General features: G+C 38.8%; 1 protein-coding gene across 2 annotated transcripts in view; it reads left to right on the forward strand.

Moving 5' to 3' along the window:
- Window positions 1–20,633, forward strand: part of LOC150079322 (tRNA-queuosine alpha-mannosyltransferase) — a 178,628-nt gene that overhangs the window by 111,814 nt on the left and 46,181 nt on the right. For both annotated transcript variants that reach the window (XM_090383967.1, XM_090383968.1), the window contains one exon: window positions 3,712–3,782. In XM_090383967.1, coding sequence (XP_090240093.1) covers window positions 3,712–3,782 — 71 coding nt within the window. The remainder of the gene's footprint in view (window positions 1–3,711; window positions 3,783–20,633) is intronic.

Genomic DNA, 20,633 nt, shown 5'->3' on the forward strand with positions numbered 1-20,633 from the left:
TAAATGTGAAAAAGGCATCTGGGTGGAAGGAATTTATCCATTATATTAAGGGAGGCATCAAAAGAAGTAAACAAACATTTAAGCCATAATTATGAGAGGTTCTTGTGGATTGGATGTGCAAATGTACCCACAGTTCACAAAGAGGGGGGATCAAAAAGATGATATGAGTAATTACAGATGCATTCACTCTACTTATGTTCCAGGAAAAATAACAGAGTCTAGTAAAAGTAGTAATGCAGGACCATCTAGTCAGGAATGCAATTGTACTGCTGTAACACATGGTTTTGATAAAGGATAATTTTGTCTGAACAATCTCATTGAATACTGCCATGCAGTAACAAAAGAACTGGATGCAAAAAAAAATAATTTTGATATTATATACTGTACTTGGATTTGAGGAAAGCTTTTAATATTTTTACACATAAAGTCTGCTATACAAATTGAAGCATTGTGGAATTAAGGGAAACAATACTGTGGATAAAGGGGTGGTTGAGTGGGAGAAGACGGAGTGTTGTTATCTGTGGACACTGCTCTTCGTGGACTAATGTTATTTTCTAATGTTAATGAATTTATGTTAATGAATTTATTCAAACTGCGTAGTTTGGATAAATTCAAGGAAGAACTAGACAGACTATTGGACAAGATGAATAGGTGAAACGGGAATTTTTTGTTAATGATATTGATGAGGGTTTTTAGGCTTAATGTCTAAATTTTCAGATGATAGAAAGGTTGGCAAAGTGGTTAATGGCATTAATGATGGTATGCTGTTGCAACAAGATCTAGAAAAATTAGGCAGATGAGCTGAGAAATGGCAGTTGAAATTTTAACATTCACAAATGCAAGGTACTGCATGTGGGTTACAGTAATCCCAGATTAACATTTCAACTGTGTAGTACTACACTCAGGGTAGGGGAAAATGAAAAGGACTCTAGGGTAATTGGGCAGTCAGATATAAAGTTCTTTGAGCAGTGCAGACATGCTGCAAGGACAGCTTATGGGGTTTTGTTAATGATATACAGGAATTTTGCTAGCAGATGTAAGGCCAAAAATTGTTATGCAGTTGCTCTCATTTAGAGTAATTATACTGCTAAAAATGCAAAGTAATATAGGTCACCAATTTCTTTAATTTAATAATTACTGTGTGTTACAAACATTTTCTTTCATTAACTTTATTTCTAGAATAGATGATTTACATATAATTTTGCTGCACACAATTTCTGTGATTGAATAATATTTGCAGCGGCAAATATTATTCTTTCACAGAAAATATTATTTCGTCACAATGAAAGAAAGAATAATGATTCTTTCATTATTATACATGTAAAATATATGGAATATTCTTTGTTACAAGTGGCATGAGAAAATTTAACTACTTTTTGTGTGAAATATCAATTATACATTTAGCATTAGTAGAAGCATATGATACAAAAAAGCAAGCTTATATAGCATCAGCCAAAAAAAAAAAAAAAAAAAAAAATCTTCCCAATACACCCATACATTTGCTCCAAAAATTTGTCCATTTCTTCCATGAATTTATTTAGGCTATCAAACTTTCACGACAGATGGAAGTTTGTTCCAGCAATCAACCACCTTCAAGTTAAAGGCAAATTTCTTGCCTTTAACTTGAAGGTGGTTTAACTTGAAAGGCAAAAAATCTGCACATCTATTCTACAACAGTCTTTTGTCAGTTTGAATTGCTGCCCCCCCCCTCAGGCATGTAATTTGAGTAAGAGAAAGAATCCAATCAGCATTGAGCTTGCTCATACCATTCAAGGCCTTATGAACCTTAATCAGATCACCTTGCGGGTGCCTAGTATCCGGATGCTGAAATTTGCAGAAGTGAAGCCTTTCTTGGTAAGAGCAACCATTTGTTTTCCACACTAATCTAATTGCCATTCTCTGTATTCGTTCCAGCAACTCTACATCCTTCCTAAAATGAGGCCTCCAGACTTGTATGCAGTACTCAAGGTGTTTCCTGACCATTGCCTTATACAAAGGAATAATCACCTCCTTATACCTGCTAGCAAAATTCCTGTGTATCATTGACAAGACCCCATGAGTTGTTCTGGCTGCCTGTCTGCACTGCTCAGAACACTTCATATCTGATTGCACAATTACTCCCAGGTCTTTTTCATTCTCCACTACTCTGAGTGTCATACCTCACAGTTGGTACATTACTCTGGGGTTACTGCTACCCATATGCAGTACTTTGCATTTGTCAATGTTAAATTTCAGTTGCTACCTCCCAACCCATCTACCCAACTTTTCTAGATCGTATTGCAGTGGTTCATTGTTATTAACAATCTTGCCAACCTTTGTATTGTCTGAAAATTTGTACATTAAGCCTGATATGCCTTCATCAATATCATTGATAAATATAGAAAACAACAATGGGCCCAACACCGAACCCCGGAGACTCCACTAATAACATTAGTCCACGAAGAGCAGTGGCCATTGATTACCGCTCTGTCTTTATCCACAGCAGCAACTTGCCCTTAATGCCATACTGCTCAAATTTGTATAGTAGTCTTTCATATGTGACAGTATCAAAAGCTTTCCTGAAATCCAAGTTGTCGCATTGTTATGTTAGTCTTTGGAATCCCATTGCTGGGCAAAGGTCTCTCCTGACTTTCTCCATTCATTTTGGTTCAATGCCAGTCTTGTCCAAGTGGGGCTCATAAGGTATCAGTGGCATAGCTACCATGTAGGCAGGCAAGGCAATTGCCTCTGGGCCCGGGCCCTTTAGGGGCCTGGCATCTATGGCTGTCTCCTGTTTTTGCAATTTTCATTAATTAAGTAGGGGCCCGAACATGTTCTTTGCCTCTGGGCCTGAAAAAGGGTAGCTATGCTACTGTAAGGGATGTTAACTTCTTATCTCTCCACTTGGTTTCTGTCTTCCTATTTTTCTTTTTCCTTCTCTTCTTAATCAAACAGTTGTGAGCTTATTCCACAAGTTATCTTGTTTTCTGGTGAGATGCCCTGTCCACTTCCATTTTCAGAACCTTGGATGTCTTGATGGCATCGTTGATTTTAGTTTTTTGTGTGATGGAAGTATATTTTATTCTGTCTTTTTTGGTTATACTCAGCATACTTATTTCCATTGCTCATTGGCATGTTCTAAGTTTATTTACTTGTTTTGCTGTCAAAGACCATGTTTGGGCTGCATATGTTAGAGTGGTTAGTATAATTATGTTGTATAACTTTCTTTTTAGGCTGATAGGCAAATCTCCTTTCATGCATTCTTTCATACTCCAATAACTTCTCCAAGCGTTGTTGATTCTAGATTCTATTTCTTTGTCCATTCTATTGCTGAAGGATATTATTTGGCCTAGATATTTGAACTGCTCTTTGTAGTTTAGTATTTTGAACCAGATGTTGATGGGTGAGGCTACATAGTTGGTCATTATTTTTGTTTTGTCATAGTTAATGTTTAGGCCAATTTCTTTGCTAAATTTATTAAAAGAAAGGAAAAGGATTTTTTTATATTATTAATGATCTCATTGTAGAGCAAGATTAATGATATTAATGAAAGGTATAAAGTAAAATTCTTAGATTTTGAGAAGGTAAAATTTGAACAGTTAATCGAATTTGGCTCTCTGTCACTTTAACTTTATTAAGTTCAACTATACTTGTTTGTATTTCTAATTTTTAAGTGTTCTCTTTGGTTTCTTTTCATTGGTGGCTAATTTATGATTAATATTTTTGCTTTAGGCTGGAAGCTGTTGGAATTGGTTGTTACCCATTATGTCCAAAAAGATTAGTTTATCCAGAAATATATCCTAGTAAGTATTAATACTGATATTTTCATGTCTTCTGTCTCTTGCATATAGGGCAGTGATTTTTTAAAGATCTGTAAGCCAATATAACACGATAACTGAAGCGTAAGTTAAGGGATCAAACTCCAATGATAACTATTAGAATCACAAAGTTTTTGTTTAAAATTAATTGACACAGATGATCATACTGCTTCAGGCTCCAGTGAGTCAGATGACAATGACACTCTTAACACTATGACCAGTGTTAATGCTGCGGTTGTCAGCTTAGATAAAATTGCTCCCAAGGTTTCCTTATCAGTTTGTTACTACTAATAATGACATGAAAGTTAGCAGAGAGAGATTGAAATTGCTATCGTTCTTAATGGCCTCTTCGATCAGGATTGTAGTTGACTAATCTCTCACATGGGAGGGGGTTTTCTCTGCAAGTTGTTCGTCTTTTCAGTTCAGGCATCACTTTGTTTTTTTGCAATTTTCATTAATTTTTTTGTTTTAATTAGTTGTTGGCGTATCGGCTTCTATGGCCATAATGCACCTCCCAAGATTTTTGCAGTACTCTGATCCAAGCCTGAGGCAGGATTCAAACCCGCGACCTTTGGGTTGCCAGGCAGGCATTTTACCCACCTGGCTAGCCCGGTCGGCCAGGCATCATGAAAATCATGCTTGACACATACTTATGCAAATATAAAATATAATACATAATTTTTTTCTTAACCAAGTGGTGTGTGTGTGTGTGTGTGTGTGTGTGTGTGTGTGTGTGTGTGTGTGTGTGTGTGTGTGTGTGTGTGTGTGTGTGTGTGTGTGTGTGTGTGTGTGTGTGTGTGTGTGTGTAAGGGCCCCTGGGATCTCTATAACCTAAATGGTCACTTATTTCCAACAGTGTTCAATTACTACCAGCGCATTTCAAACAACAAATCTCTGTAAATACTAGAAACTGAATGTCTAAAACTTGAAAGTGAAATACCACACATGAATAGTAAGGCTTGCAGGATATTAGATTACACCTGTCTATAATAAGCCACCATTTCTTAAAAAGCAATCTATACAAATAACAAGAACATCATATAATTTTGCTGTAAATCGTATAGAAATTGAAACTAAAGAGAAAACAACAAGCTTTTCAAATTATGGATGTTCCAAACTGGCATTCAGGAGTTTCCACATAATTCTTCCATTGATTTGAACAGGAAGAATTCAATCAAGTATCTCTCTTTGCCAAAGATTTTTCATTCCTTCTTCCTTCTAAATACTTCTTCCAAATATGGAGGCTGAACCTAGAAAATGCTTCTCGAAAGGGTCCAAAGATGGGCAGCCCGTTTTGTGAGATCTGGAAAAGGGCTCCCATATGAATTGTGTAGGTTGAACTTGGAAACCAGGTACTTTAGAGGGAACTGATTGAGATCTCTAAAGTTCTGACAGAGTATAGTAAAATGAATGCGTTTGAAATTTTCACTGTTATAAATGATTCCACAACTAGTAGCCATAAATTAAAATTATGGGGGAAGAGGTTTATATTGGTTTTAGAAATTTTTTTATTGGTTTTAGTTAATTACTAGAATGAGTTACGTTCTGTGGTAGTTGAGGCTGAGTAAATAATCTCAATAAATAACAGAAAATCTTACACACAGGTATTTCTGAGAAAGTGTTCTGCATCAACACATTGATATTTCAATCTCACCACATGCCTGCTACTTGTTGATGCAAGCACATCACAAGAAAGCAGTTGCTACTCCCATTTCAGTACCAACAAAGGAAGTAGCATTGAAAGCAAAAACTGTCCCCACTAAGAGCCAGCCCATTTTTATGGAATATGGGATACATTGGAGGTAAATGAAGAAGAGGAAAGTGTGGTTGATCCTATTTTAAAACAGAATCAAAACTAAAGTGGGTAAATTCAAAATCCACATCACTTTGGAAGCCAGCTAACAGATCCATTAAACCCAAGTAATAATGGCCAAATTTTTATGATAGAATTTACGTGGATTCTGGCAAAATATGGAGGATGTAGTAGTAGTAGTGGCATGTGATTCAAGATAGCAAGTTTATGCCCCTTAGGTTCGTAATCTGAACAAGTGGAAGGATCCCATCAGAATTCATGGTGCTCAACCCATTCAAGGCCTTATACACCTCAATCAGATCACCGTGCAGGTGCCTAGTCTCCAGCCCCTGCAATTTGCAGAACTTAAGCCTCTCTTGGTAAGAGTATCCCTTCATTCCCCTCACCAATCTTGTTGCCCTTCTCTGTACACGCTCAAGAAAATCTACATCCTTCCTAAAATGAGGCCTCCAGACCTGTACACAGTGCTCAAGGTGTGGCCTGACCATTGCCTTATACAGAGGGACAATCACCTCCTTTTCCCTGCTAGCAAAAGTCCTATATATCATTGACAAAACCCCATGACCTGCCCTGGCAGCCTGTCTGCATTGCTCAGAAAACTTCATATCTGACTGCACAATTACTCCCAGGTTATTTTTCATTTTCTACCACCTTAAGTGTAGTACCACACAGTTAGTACATTTCTCTGGGGTTACTTCTACCCATATGCAGTACTTTGCATTTGTCAAGGTTAAACTTCAATTGCCACTTCTTAGTCCATCTGCCCAAATTATCTAGATCCCGTTGCAGAAGCACACTGCCATTGCTGTCATTAACAACCCTGCCAACCTTTGTATCATCTGCAAACTTCGACATTAAGCCTGATATACCTTCATCAATATCATTGATAAATATACAAAACAACAGTGGACCCAACACTGAACCCTGTGGGACTCCACTAATAACATTAATCCACGAAGAGCAGCGCCCACTGATTACTACCCTCTGTCTTCTCCCACTCAACCATCCTTTTATCCATTGTAGCAACTTACCCTTAATACCATTCTGCTCCAATTTGTACAATAGTCTTCCATGCGCAACAGTGTCAAAAGCTTTCCTGACATCCAAATATATGATATCAAAATTATTTTTTGCATCCAGTTCCTTTGTAACCAATCATAATATCCTATCAAATTTGTCAGACAAGACTTTCCCTTAACAAACCCATGCTGTGTCTGAATTATTGCTGCAGTCTTGTCTAGACGATCGTACAATGCATCTTTAACCACTAACTCCATTATTTTACCCAGAACAGAAGTTAAACTAACTGGTCTGTAATTACTCGTGTCACCCTTCGATCCCCCTTTGTGAACTGGGGATACATTTGCACTTCTCCAGTACATGGGAACCTCCCCTATGTCCAAGGATGCTCTCATAATTATGGCTAAGGGTTTGCATAGTTGCTTTTCCCCCTCCTTTAATATAACTGGATAGATCCCATCCACCCCAGGTGCTTTTCTTATGTTTAACTTTGCTCTCAGTTATTACAAAATCATTAAGTATCCTGCTACAATTTGATAACTTTCTGCCATTTTCAAACCTTAATAATTCCTCATGTGTGAATGTAGATGCAAAATACTCATTCAGTTTGTTTGCTATCTGAGCAGGATCATCAACAGTCGAACCATCGATGTCAAGTGGACCAATCAGATTCATCCCCTTCCTTTTAGACTTTATATAAGTAAAGAAATCCTTGCTGTTTTTCTTAGCATCTTTTGCCAAGGATTTCTCGTAATCTGCCTTCGCCTGCCTAACCTCCTTTGTGACCTGATTACAGACTAGCTTATATCTGCCATAGGCTTCTGAGTCGTTTGGTAATTTATATGCATCCCGTGCATTTTTCTTCTCTGTTACGAGTCTCATTAGTTCATTAGATAACCATTTAGGCCTAAACCTTGAACAATATTTCTTAATAGGTATGAAACTTTTAGTAGCATCCACAATTAATTCCTTGAATGCTTCCCACTTAGAATTTACTGTTGGTAACATCGTCAGTTGATCCCACTGTACAGAATTTAAAAACTGTCGGAGACCACTGTACTCACCCTTACGGAAGCACAAACCCTTTCCTTTACCCCTGATGGTAATTAAATCTTTAAGTAAATCCCACATCAGTACACTGTGATTACTGCCACCTAGTGGTTCCTTTATCTGCAAATTCTTAATACACGAATGATCACTGCTGATAACCAGATCAAGAGTATTACTCTCTCTGGTTGCCTCTCGAACTTGCTGCTGCAGAAAACAAGCATCCAATAAATCCACAAAAGTCTGACTAGTGTGTGAGTGACCAACCCACAAGTTCCAGTCAATATCTGGGAAGTTAAAATCCCCCATTATAAGACATTCCGAATTACTAGCCCACTCTATTTCTCTGTACAATTGTTCATTGTACTCATTCGAGTCATTAGGCCAATAACACACTCCTACTCTTATTTTTGCTTTTGCAGTGCTTATGTTACACCAAACTGACTCAACAGTGCACTGTTCATCTATATCAACTGGGTGCACTTCTTTTAATTTAATGTTTTTCTTAATTAACAGCATAACACCTCCTCCCTTTCTGTACACATTGTACTCCCCAAATTCCAGTTCTGCATTCCTTATATCTGTGTGACACCACGTCTCTGCTATCCCAACAATATCCGCCTTTGATGTCTTGACCAACACTTCAAATTCATCAAAATTATTTACTATACGTCTAGCATTGGTATACATGCAAACATACATGCTGTTATTCCTAGTTACCCTAACACATCCCATATACCCACCTATTTAACGATGACTGCCATCCGTCCCTAAAACGCCCAACACCCCTCGCTCGAGATCGCTACTTATTCTAATAGAAAGTTGTGCAAGAATCACCTTCACCTCTGCCTGCGGCTACTGTTAAGCTATTAGTTCTTGTATCCCCCCCCCCAAGCTAGCAGTTTTCCGACCCACCTAACACTGCCTCGATAGCATCATCAAATATTCTTGCACCCTTTCTATTTAAGTGTATCCCATCCCTGTAGGAGCAGTCTCTCCTGTTAACATGTCAAAACGCTCTTGCATAAATATAAACCTGTTTGCAGGAAACATATTTAAAGGCAAATGGTGATGCCATTCTGCCGAACTTTACACCTATCTGTAACAATAGGAACAGCAATAGCCTGGCCTTTGTGGGCAACCATACCGCTTTCACATGTGTTCATTTGAAAACCAACTTAGAAGCAGTAGCAGTTTAATTAGCAGTGAGGTTACTCCTCACAGTCTATTCTATATATTTGCCTCCTGGGACAAACAATCCCAATACAGATTTTTATGGTCTTATTGTGAAATTGCCTTCTCCACTTCTACTTGGAGACTTTAACGGACAGACTACCTGTGGAGTAGTGCAGAAATTAATGAATGAAGTCATATTGTTGAACATATGCTTGACAATAATGACCTTGCTTTATTAAACCTGGAAATAAACTTCTGTTTCTATATACCTACCTGTATGTTCTCTGCCATAGATTTTTCCATCTTCTTCACTTCTCTGCTTCTGTTTAAACGAGATGTGGAACATAATCCTGATGGAAGTGATACACTTCCTATTACATCTACCCTGTTAGCATTAGCATTGGTAGAGGCATATGATGCAAGAAAGCAAACTTATATAGCATCAGCCAAAAAAAAAAAAAAAATTTACCATTTTCCCCATCCATTCACTCCAAATGTTTGTCTAGTTCTGCCTAGAATTTATTTAAGTTGTCAACTTCTACAATGACAGATGGAAGTTTGTTCCAGCAATCAATCATGCACTGATTAAAGGCAAATGTGCATACATCTATTCTACAACTGTTTTTTCTCAATTTCAATTTATGTCCCCTCAGGTGACTAACCTAGGCAAGAGGAAGAATCCCATCAGCATTGAGCTTGTTCAAACCATTCAAGGCCTTGTACACCTCAATCAGATCATGTCGCAGGTGCCTAATCTCCAGAAAATGCAATTTTCAGAACTTAAGAATTTCTTGGTAAGAGCAACCCTTTGTCCCTCACCAATCTTGTTGCCCTTCTCTGTACACATCCTTCCTAAAATGAGGCCTACAGATTTGTATACAGTAGTCAAGGTGTGGCCTGACCATTGCTTTTTCCAAGGGAATAATCACCTCCTTATCCCTGCTAGAAAAATTCCTGCATATCATTGACAAGACACCATGAGCTACTCTTGCAGACTGTCCTCACCGCTCAGAAAACTTCATATCTGACTGCATAATTATCCCCAGGTCTTTTTCATTCTCTACCACCTTGAGTGTAGTACCACACAGTTGATGCATTACTCCGGGGTTACTGCTACCCATATGCAGTACTTTACATTTGTCAATGTTAAACTTCAGTTGCCACCTCTCAGCCCATCTGCTCAACTTTTCTAGATTCCGTTGCAGCAGCTTAATGTCACTACTGTTATTAACAACCCTGCCAACTTTTGTATCATCTGCAAACTTTGACATTAAGCTTAATATACCATCATCAATATCATTGATAAATATACAAAACAACAATGGATCCAACACTGAAACCTGGGGGACTCCATTAAAACATTAGTCCACCAAGAGCAATGTCCATTGATTACCACTCTCTATCTTCTCCCACTCAACCATCCCTTTATCCATAGCAGCGATTTGCCCTTAATGTTATACTGTTTCAGTTTGTACAGTCTTCCATGTGCAACGGTATCAAAAGCTTTCCTAAAATCCAAGTATATGATATCAAAATTATTTTTTGCATCCAATTCCTTTGTGACCACAACATAGTATCCAATCAAATTGGTCAGACAAGTCCCCCTTAACCAAACTATAACTGCAGTGTCCAAATTATAACTGCAGTCTTGTCTAGATGATCCGCAATGCTTCTTTAACCAGTGCCTCCATTAATTTCCCTGGAACAGAAGTTAAAGTAACAGGTTTGTAATTACTTATGTCCTCCTTTGTGAATTGAGGTCACATTTGCACTTCTCCAGTCCATGGGGACCTCCCCTGAGTACAAGGAAGCTCTCATAATTACTGCTCAGGGTTTGCTTACTTTCTTTGCTGCCTCTTTTAATATAACTGTATAGATTAATTTCAACAATTTCACTTCCACTTTGCTCTGAGTTATTACAAAATCATTTAGCTTCCTGCCAGAGTTTGATGAACTTCTGTGTTTCCCCTCCTTGAAAAACTCATCATATTTGAATGTAAATGCAAAATACTCATTCAGTTTGTCAGCTACCTGAGCAGAACTCTCAACAGTCGACCCATCATTATCAAGTGGACCAATCTGATTCATCCCCTTCCTTCTAGAGTTTTTAAGTAAAGAACTTTTTGCTGTTTTTCTTTGCATCATTTGCCAAAGGTTTCTCATAGTCTGCCTTTGCTTGCCTAACCTCCTTTGTGACTTGATTACAGACCAGCTTATATCTACCATACGCTTCTGTGTCACCTGATAATTTATATGCATCCCATGCATTTTTCTTCTCTGCCACATGTCTAATTAATTCATCTGACATCCATTTCAGCCTAAACTTTGAACAATATTTCTTAGTTGGTATGAAAAACCTAGTAACTTCCAAGATTAATTCTTTGAATGCTTCCCATTTAGAATTTGCTGTTGGTAACATCATCAGTTGGTTTCACTGTATAGAATTTAAATACAGTAAACCCCTGCTATTCGCGGGGGTTACGTTCCTGAGAAATGCCGCAAATACCGAAAACGCGAATACTGAGTTATTGCTCCCGTAGTAATAAAGGAGTTCCGTTCCAAAGTATGAAATATATAAGAAAAACTAGTCTAAAATTTTGTCTATGTATGTATTATATGTACCTTCATAATATGACTATGTACATAGACAGTACATAGTGAATTGCAAGCATATGGCATTGAAATGAAAATAAGAAACAATTTAATATTAAATGTAATATTTATTAGAAATTTCAAACAAATCTTTCAAACCAGCGCCTTTGCTAACAAAAAAACTTATTCCGCCAGTGCTATCACCAGTTCCGCTAAAGTGTTGATAAAGGAGTTTTGCCTTTTCACGAATGATGAGTGAACTTAACGGAATTTTATTTTGAGTTCGGTCTTCTATCCACAGATTTAAAGCCTTTTCCATTTTTTTTAAATTTAACATCACGAGTTACAGAGCAAATTTTTGAAGCAATTAGCGCGTTTTCAAGGACACTACGGCGGATTTTTTCTTCCGATTTTTTGATTGATCGTACCATTGACTCATTGATTTTATAATGTTTTGCCACCAAGGAGACACTTTCACCATTAGAAATTTTATCTAATAACTCAATTTTATTCGCTATTGTCATCACCTTATTTGATATTTTCACATTTCTCTTGTTATTTGTAGCCATATTTTTCTGGGGTTAGAAAGAACTTGTCCACAATAAAGTCACTTTCTTCCGTTAACACACTCGAAAAAGTCTGTTTTACACTGCAAAACGGAACTTTTGTAAGCATATAATTTTATAAATTGATAAATTTATTCAATTTATAAGCATATAAATTAAAAGCAAACGACAAAACTTTCCATGAAAAGCGCATAACACATACTGAACAAGGATTAGCGAGAAACATCCAAGCTCGCGATTTTGTCACCCCTCTCCCCCCCACCCACTGAGCGCTGTTTTGACTGGGAAAGATAATTTTAGCCACGCCCATGTTTTTTTATGGCGAAAAATTTCACGGCGCTTTAAAATTCACATTTTTTTAGGTTTCATTTTATATTAAATCGGCGACCGCGAATAGCGGGGGTTTACTGTACTGTCTCAGACCACTGTAGTCACTTTTACAAAAGCAAACTCTTCCCTTTACCCATGACAGTAGCTACATCATTGAGGAAATTCCACATCAGCACACTGTGATCCTTTAGCTGCAGATTCTTAATGCATGAAGAACCACTACTGATAATCAGATCAAGACTATTTTTCTCTATCTGGTTGCCTCTCAAACAGCTGCTGCTCTAGAAAAGTCATCCAATAAATCCACAAAAGCTGTGTGCAAGTGATCAATCTGCAAGTCTCATTATCCAAGAAGTTAAAATCTCCCATTATAAGACAGTATGATTTACTGCCTCAATCAATTTCTCTGTACAGTTGTTCATTATACTCATCAGAGTCATTAGGCCCATAACACACTTCTCTCAATTTTGCTTTCCCACTGCTTATGTCACACCAAACTCACTCAACATGGCACTGTCCACTCATGTCAACTGGATGGACTTGCTTAGATTTTATGTGTTTCTTAACTAACAGCATAACCCCTCCTCTCTTCCTATCCTATCTAACCTTCCTGTACACATTTTACTCCCCAAATTGTAATTCTGTATTCCTTATATCTGTGTGAAACTATGTCTCTGATATCCCAAAAATATCTGTCTTTGATGTTTTGACCAGACTAGGAGTTCAGTAAATAAATTCATCTTATATATTTTCTGAACTCCTACCATTGGTGTACATACAAGTATAGATGCACCTGTTCTTTTTCTTAGCTACCCTAACACAGCCCATGTATTTACTTGTTCCACGATGACCTCAGCAGTCCCTGAAATCTCCAGCAACTTGTTTTCCAGCCTGCTACGCTTTCCAGTAGAAACAGTGTAAGAACCACTTTCACCTCTGCCAGCAGCTACTGTTTCACCTCTGCTCAGTCTGTGTATCCCCCCCAAGCTAGCAGTTTTCTGATTCATCTAACACTACCTCAATAGCATCATCAAATATTCTTGCACCCTTTCTATTTAAGTGTATCCCATCCCTGTAGAAGCTGTCTCTCCTGTTAACAAGCACAGTTCATGCTGAGAAAAATTCTTCCCCATGAGCCTTGCACAATCTATCCAGGGCTAAATTGATTGACAAGGCTCTAATCATATACACCCACCTATCATGTCTGGGCAGAATTGCAGACAATTTCTAATTCAACCCTAACTCGCAGCTTTTTTTTTCAGCCTTGACCTGTACTTGTTAAGTAATTCTGCTGTTTCCCTACTCTTAATGTCATTAGTGCCAACTTGTACAATATCACCTTTTGTGCCCTTAAAAGATATCTGCTCTACATCATCTACTTTTTCTCCTGGCAGACATACCCTGGTCCTATTCCATCTATTCTTTTTGCACAATATATTCCACATTTCCTTGATAATAGAATCACTGACAACAACTAGTTCCTGTAGGCGCCTCCGTAGCCAGGTGGGAAGGAGCAGCAGTGCGTAGCACATGCTTCTTGATTAGACCGGGGTTCGAGCCCATCACCACCAAATACGGAGGATGCGGAAAGGTCAGGGAATGACCACCGCATATCCTGGAGCAATATGGCCCTAGTTGCTAATTCTCCTAAAAACCAAATAACAACAACAACAACTAGTTCCTGTGGAACCAGTGTTCTTCCCTGAACCACAGCACTCCCACTAACTTAAGCCTTTTGCTTTGCTGCTCTGGTCTGAGGCATGATTTTGATTCAATTTCAATACAATTAAAAATATTTCACTAAACTTATATCCCAATGCAGTAATAACACTGTACAGACATACCTCGCCAATATGGTGGGTTAGGTTCCAGGCCACTGCCATTAAGCGATTCACAGCCAGCCTTTTTTTCACTTGCTAGTACATGTAAAAGCCTATAAATTTATTTACAGTATCATTTATTAAGTGTGCAATAGTGCTAGGCCTTAAAAAACTATGCAGAATTTAAAAAAATGCTATAGTTCTGTATTGCTAACCTTAAAATATTTTCGTCCTTTTCTTATGTGGTGACGACAAATGAACATTTTAGTAGAAGTAATTATGGAAGGCAGGCTGAAGGAGATAGTGGAGCTTAATCATCTGAGCCTTCAACGAATCTTATTCTCTTTGCCGGTGGAGAGTCTTGCCTTTATGTTGATGGCTGTTGAATGGTAGGGCTACTTGCTGTTGAAGGTTGTGGTGGCTGTGGCATTTTCTTAAAATAAGACAAATAAGTTTGCCTCGTTGACTGATGGTTCCTTTCTCGAAGTATTTCTCTATACCATGCTATACTGTTTGATAGTATTTTACCCACTGTAGAACTTCTTTCAAAATTGGCATCAATCCTCTCAAAGATTGCCACTACTGTATCAAGTAAACCAATGTAGTGTTCTAAACCCATCGTTGCAATTTCAGCAGTGCTCACTGGATCTTCGTCAGGAGTAGATTCCATCTCAAGAAGTAACCTTCTTTGCTAATCTGCCAAAATGATGGTAATCAATGGACACTGCTCAATGTGGACTAATGTTATTAGTGGAGTCCCTCAGGGTTCATTGCTGGGCCAGTTGTTGCTTTGTGTATTTATCAATGATATCGATGAAGGTATATCAGGCTTAATGTCCAAGTTTGCAGATGATACAAAGGTTGGCAGGGTTGTTAATGACAGTAAAGACAGTATGCTACTGCAACAGGATCTAGAAAAGTTAGGTAGATGGGCCGAGAAGTGGCAACTGAAGCTTAACATTGACAAATGCAAAGTACTGCATATGGGTAGCAGTAACCCATGAGAAACCTTTATTCTCCACCTCCCTGTGTGGTACTACACTCAGGGAGGTGGAGAATGAAAAAGACCTGGGGGTAATTGTGCAGTCAGATATGAAGTTGTCTGAGCAGTGTAGACTGGCTACCAGAGCCGGTCATGGAGTTTTGTCAATGATATTTCCAGGGTCTCATATCTGGTGAGTATGGGCTTGGCACACCCAGGGTCCTGAGCTGGATATCATCATTCTTCTCTTTTCTTTCTTGGTGATTCCTCTCTCTTTCTCAGGGTAACTCGGAAATTTGTTTTTGGCTGGTGCAGCAAAAATAATAATGATAATAATGATAATTAATATATAGAAATTTTTCTAGCAGAGACAAGGAGGTGATTATCCCTTTGTATAAGGCAGTAGTCAGGCCACACCTTGAGTACTGCGTACAGGTCTCATGGCCTCCTTTTAGGAAGGATGTAGAATTGCTAGAACAAGTGCAGAGAAGGGCAACAAGAGTGGTGAGAGGAACAAAGGGGTGCTCTTACCAAGAGAGGCTTAAGTTCTGCAAATTGCAGCATCTGGAGACTAGGCATCTGCAAGGTGAACTGATTGAGGTGTATAAGGCCTTGAATGGTTTGAGCAGGCTCAATGCTGATGGAATACTTACGCTTGCTAAGTTTAAGAACCTGAGGGGGCATAGATTCAAATTGAGGAAAGACAGTTGTAGAATAGATGCGCAAAAGTTTGCCTGTAGTCAGCGGGTAGTTGATTGCTGGAATAGACTTCCATCTATTGTTGTGGAAGTTGATAGCTTAAATAAATTTAAGGCTGATTTGGAGTGACTGGATGGGTGAAATGGGAACGGTTTTTTTTTTTGGCTAATGCTATATAAGTTTGCTTTCTTGCATCATACATCATATGCCTCAACTAATGCTAATGCTAAAAAGTACGCCCTCATCCATTAAAGACTGGTCATGAGGTGCCACTAATTCAGGCACATCTTCAGGCTCTCCAGTTCTCTTGCCATTTCCACCACATTTGCAGTCACTTCCTCCACTGAAGTCTCGAGCCCTTCAAAGTCATCCATGTGGATGAGAATCAACTTCTTCCAAACTCCTTTTGATGTTGATATTTTTACCCCATGAATCACAAATGTTCTTAATGATATCTAGAATGGTAAATCCTTTCCAGAAGGTTTTAAATTTATTTTGCCTAGCCCCATTAGAAGTATCACTATCTAAGGCTGCTATAGCCTTAACAAATGTCCATCTTAAATAATAGGACTTAAAAGCATCAATAACTCCTTGATCCATGGGCTGCAGAATAGACGTTGTGTTAGCAGGCAGAAAAACAACATTAATCTTTTCTTGTACATCTCCATCAGAGCTCTTGTGTGACCAGGTGCATTGTCACTAACCAGTAATATCTTGAAAGGAATTTTTTACTAAGTAGTAGGCCTTGACAGTGGGCTTAAAATATTCAGTAAACAAAGTAGTAAACAAATCTGCTGTCATCCAGGCTTTATTGTTCAATTTATAATACTCAGGCAGGCTAGCTTTAGCATAAGTCTTGAGGGCCGTAGGATTTTCAGAATGGTAGATGAGTATTGGCTTCAACTTGCAGTCACCAGCTGCATTAGCCCCTAACAAGAGAGTCAGCCTATCCATTGCAGCTTTGAGTCAGGAATTGACTTCTCCTCTCTGCTATGAAAGTCCTAGACGGCATCTTCTTCCAATATAGGGCCATTTCGTCAACGTTGAAAATCTGCTCTTAGTGTAGCCACCTTCATCAATTACCTTAGCTAGCTCATCTGGATAGCTTTTTGCAGCTTCTACATCAGCATTAGCTGCTTCACCTTTCACTTTTACAGTGGCAGACAGAAAAACTGCATCACTTGTAAATTTTGCAAATAATGTGGTTTGCTCTGCATTGTGGGTGGCAGAAATGGTCGAAATGCATTTGTTAGATGGGATATATATCTCTGTGAATGAAATCCAATAAAAAGACTCCACTTGATATACCTAATTGCCATAAATATCTTCCCAAAGGGTAAAATGCATAATTAATGGAAATATGAGAAATCATGCAAATGGCAATCACGACAAGTTAACATAATAGTATTATGTACTGTAAATCAGCAAAACAAGTCCTCAATATTTTGTTGTTCCTCCTCGAGCTGCAATTTCAGCCTTGCAACGATCTGGCATAGAGTTAATCAATTTCTGGATATACAGTTGCTCAATTTTATGGTACCACCCTCTTACAGTGCTCTCCTGCAGCTCAGTCTTACTTGTTGGATTCTTCTGACCAATTTTAGGCAACATTATGCACCAGCAGTTTTCAATAGGGTTCAAATCTGCACTGTTGCCAGGCCAGTCCAACACTGTAATGTCAGCATTTCTGAGTTATGACTGCATCTTAAGGGAGAAAAACAAAGGGAAATCATTGGTATAAGTATGTTTTAAGCCTTGTGAGACAAGAAGACAAATTCATGATTAAATCTAAATAGCATAAACTTAATCAATTTTGCTGTGTGGCAAGGTGGTGCTGTTGAAAAATGTAGTTTTGGACGTCTGTGTGGTGATCTCTAATAACGGGTTTGAGGCACTCCTCCAAGATATCAGCGTAGGTTTCTACATTCACCGTTCCGTTAATAAACTTAATTGGAACCAACCCCTTTGCTAGTTATACATCCCTAACCCATCTGACCGGTGGGGAACTTTACAGTCAGTGTTATGCAGTCAGGATGGTATGCCTCTGATTTTCTTCTGACATATTGCTTCCCATTCGAGCCATGCAGGTTGAATTTTGATTCGTCAGAAAAGATGATGGTGTCCCATTGCTCTTTTGTCCACGAAACGTGTTTTAGCCCAAGCAAGTCACTTCTTTCTCATTTGTTGGGTCAACAAAGGCTTCTTCTTGGGCCGATAGACATGCAGACCACATTCCGAAAGCCATCTTTGGATAGTTCATACACTTGTTTCAACAACAGCAGCCATCTCAAAGTCCAGTTTTAGATCAGGAGCACTAGCATGGCGATTATGAAGGCATAGTCACTCTCTTATGGCGTGATCCGGATCTTCTTTTCACATTACCAGTTTCAGGCTTTAATTTCAGCACCTGGGATACTGTTGACTGCTGGCAGCCTATTTTATCAGCAATAGCACATGTAGAAAGCCCTTCCTGGGACAGAGCAACAGCTACACTTTTTTTTCTTGTTGTCAACTGAACATATGGAGCCATGCATTAGCATTAGCATTAGTAGAGGCATATGATGCAAGAAAGCAAGCTTATTCAGCATCAGCCAAAAAAAAAAAAAAAAAACCCTCTCCCATTTCACCCCTCCGTTCGTTCGAAATACCTGTCCAGTTGAGCTTTAAATTTGTTTAGGCTATCAACTTCAACAACAAGTGATGGAAGTCGGTTCCACCAACCAACCACCCGCTGGCCAAAGGCAAATTTCCGCACATCTATCCGACATCCGTCCTTCCTCAATTTGAATTTATGCCCTCTGAGGTGATTATTCTGAGAAAGATGAAGAATCCCATTGGCATTGAGCATACTCAAACCATTCAAAGCCTTATACACCTCTATCAGATCACCTCGCCGGTGCCTAGTCTCCAGACTCTGTAATTTGCAAAACTTAAGCCTTTCTTCGTAAGAGCAACCCTTTGTTCCATTTACTAATCTTGTTGCCCTTCTCTGTACCCGTTCCAGCAGCTCTACATCCTTCTTGAAATGAGGCCTCCAGACCTGTATACAGTACTCAAGATGTGGCCTAACCATTGCCTTATACAAGGGAATAATCACCTCCTTATCCCTGCTAGAAAAATTCCTGTATATCATTGACAAGACACCATGAGCTACTCTTGCAGCTCGTCTGCACTGCTCAGAGAACTTCATATCTGCCTGCACAATTACCCCCAGGTCCTTTTCATTCTCCACCACTGTCAGTGTAGTACCGCAGAGTTGATACATTGCTCTGGGGTTACTGTTACCCATATGTAGTACTTTACATTTGTCAATGTTAAACTTCATTTGCCACCTCTCAGCCCATCTGTTCAACCTTTCCAGATCCTGTTGCAGCAGCATAGCGTCAGTAGTGTCCTTAACGACCCTGCCAACCTTTGTATCATCTGCAAACTTAAACATTAAACTTGATATCCCATCATCAATATCATTCATAAACACCGAAAACAACAATGGACCCAACACTGAACCTTGAGGAACTCCACTAATAACATTAGTCCACGTTGAGCAGTGTCCATTGATTACCACTCTCTGTCTTCTGCCACTCAACCATCCCCTTATCCATAGCAGCAATTTGCCTCCAATGCCACACTGCTCCAATTTGTGCAGCAGTCTTCCATGTGCAACAGTATCAAAAGTCTTTCTAAGATCCAAATATATAATATCAAAGTTATTCCATGCATTAGGTTCTTTTGTGACTACATCATAGTATCCAATCAAATTGGTCAGGCAAGACCTGCCCTTAACAAAACCATGCTGCGTCTGAGCTATAACTGAATTCTTGTCTAGATGATCCTGCAGTGCTTCTTTAACCAGTGCCTCCATTAATTTACCTGGAACAGAAGTTAAACTAACAGGTCTATAATTACTTGTGTCAGCCTTTGATCCTCCTTTGTGAATTGGGGTTACATTTGCACATCTCCAGTCTATGGGTACCTCCCCTGAGTCCAAAGAAGCTCTCATAATTATGGCTAGGGGTTTGCATACTTCCTTTGCTGCCTCCTTTAATATAACTGGATAGATCCCATCCACCCCAGGTGCCTTTTTTATGTTTACCCTCAACAATCTCTCCTCCACTTTCCTCTCAGTTATTACAAAATCATCCAGCTCACTGACATTGTTTACTTTACCTACATCATTCTCCTTCCTGAATAACTCCTTATGCGTGAATGTAGATGCAAAATACTCGTTTAGATTGTTAGCCACCTGAGCAGGATCCTCAACTGTTGAACCATCAATATCCAGTGGACCAATCTGATTCATCCCTTTCCTTCTCGAGTTCAAGTATGTAAACAACTCCTTTCTGTTTTTCTTTGCATCCTTTGCCAAGGATTTTTCGTAGTCTGCCTTTGCCTGCCTAATCTCCTTTGTGACTTGGTTACAGACCAACTTATATCTATCATAGGCTTCCATGTCACCCATTAATTTTTATGTATCCCATGCATTTTTCTTCTCTGCCACATGTCTCATTAGTCCATCTGACAACCATTTAGGCCTAAACCTTGAACAATATTTCTTAGTTGGTATGTAAAGCCTGGTAGCCACCAAGATTAGTTCCTTGAATGCTTCCCATTTTGAGTTTGCTGTTGGTAACATCATCAGTTGGTCCCACTGTATAGAATTTAAATACTGTCTCAGACCATCATAGTCGCCTTTACGAAAACAAAAACCCTTCCCTTTACCTCTGATGGTAGTTACCTCCTTGAGTAAATCCCACTTCAACACACTGTGATCACTGCCACCTAGTGGTTCAT

Source organism: Mastigoproctus giganteus, chromosome 10 (assembly GCF_048544385.1).
Source record: "Mastigoproctus giganteus isolate SK-2022 chromosome 10, ASM4854438v1, whole genome shotgun sequence".
Lineage (NCBI taxonomy): Eukaryota > Metazoa > Arthropoda > Arachnida > Uropygi > Thelyphonidae > Mastigoproctus > Mastigoproctus giganteus.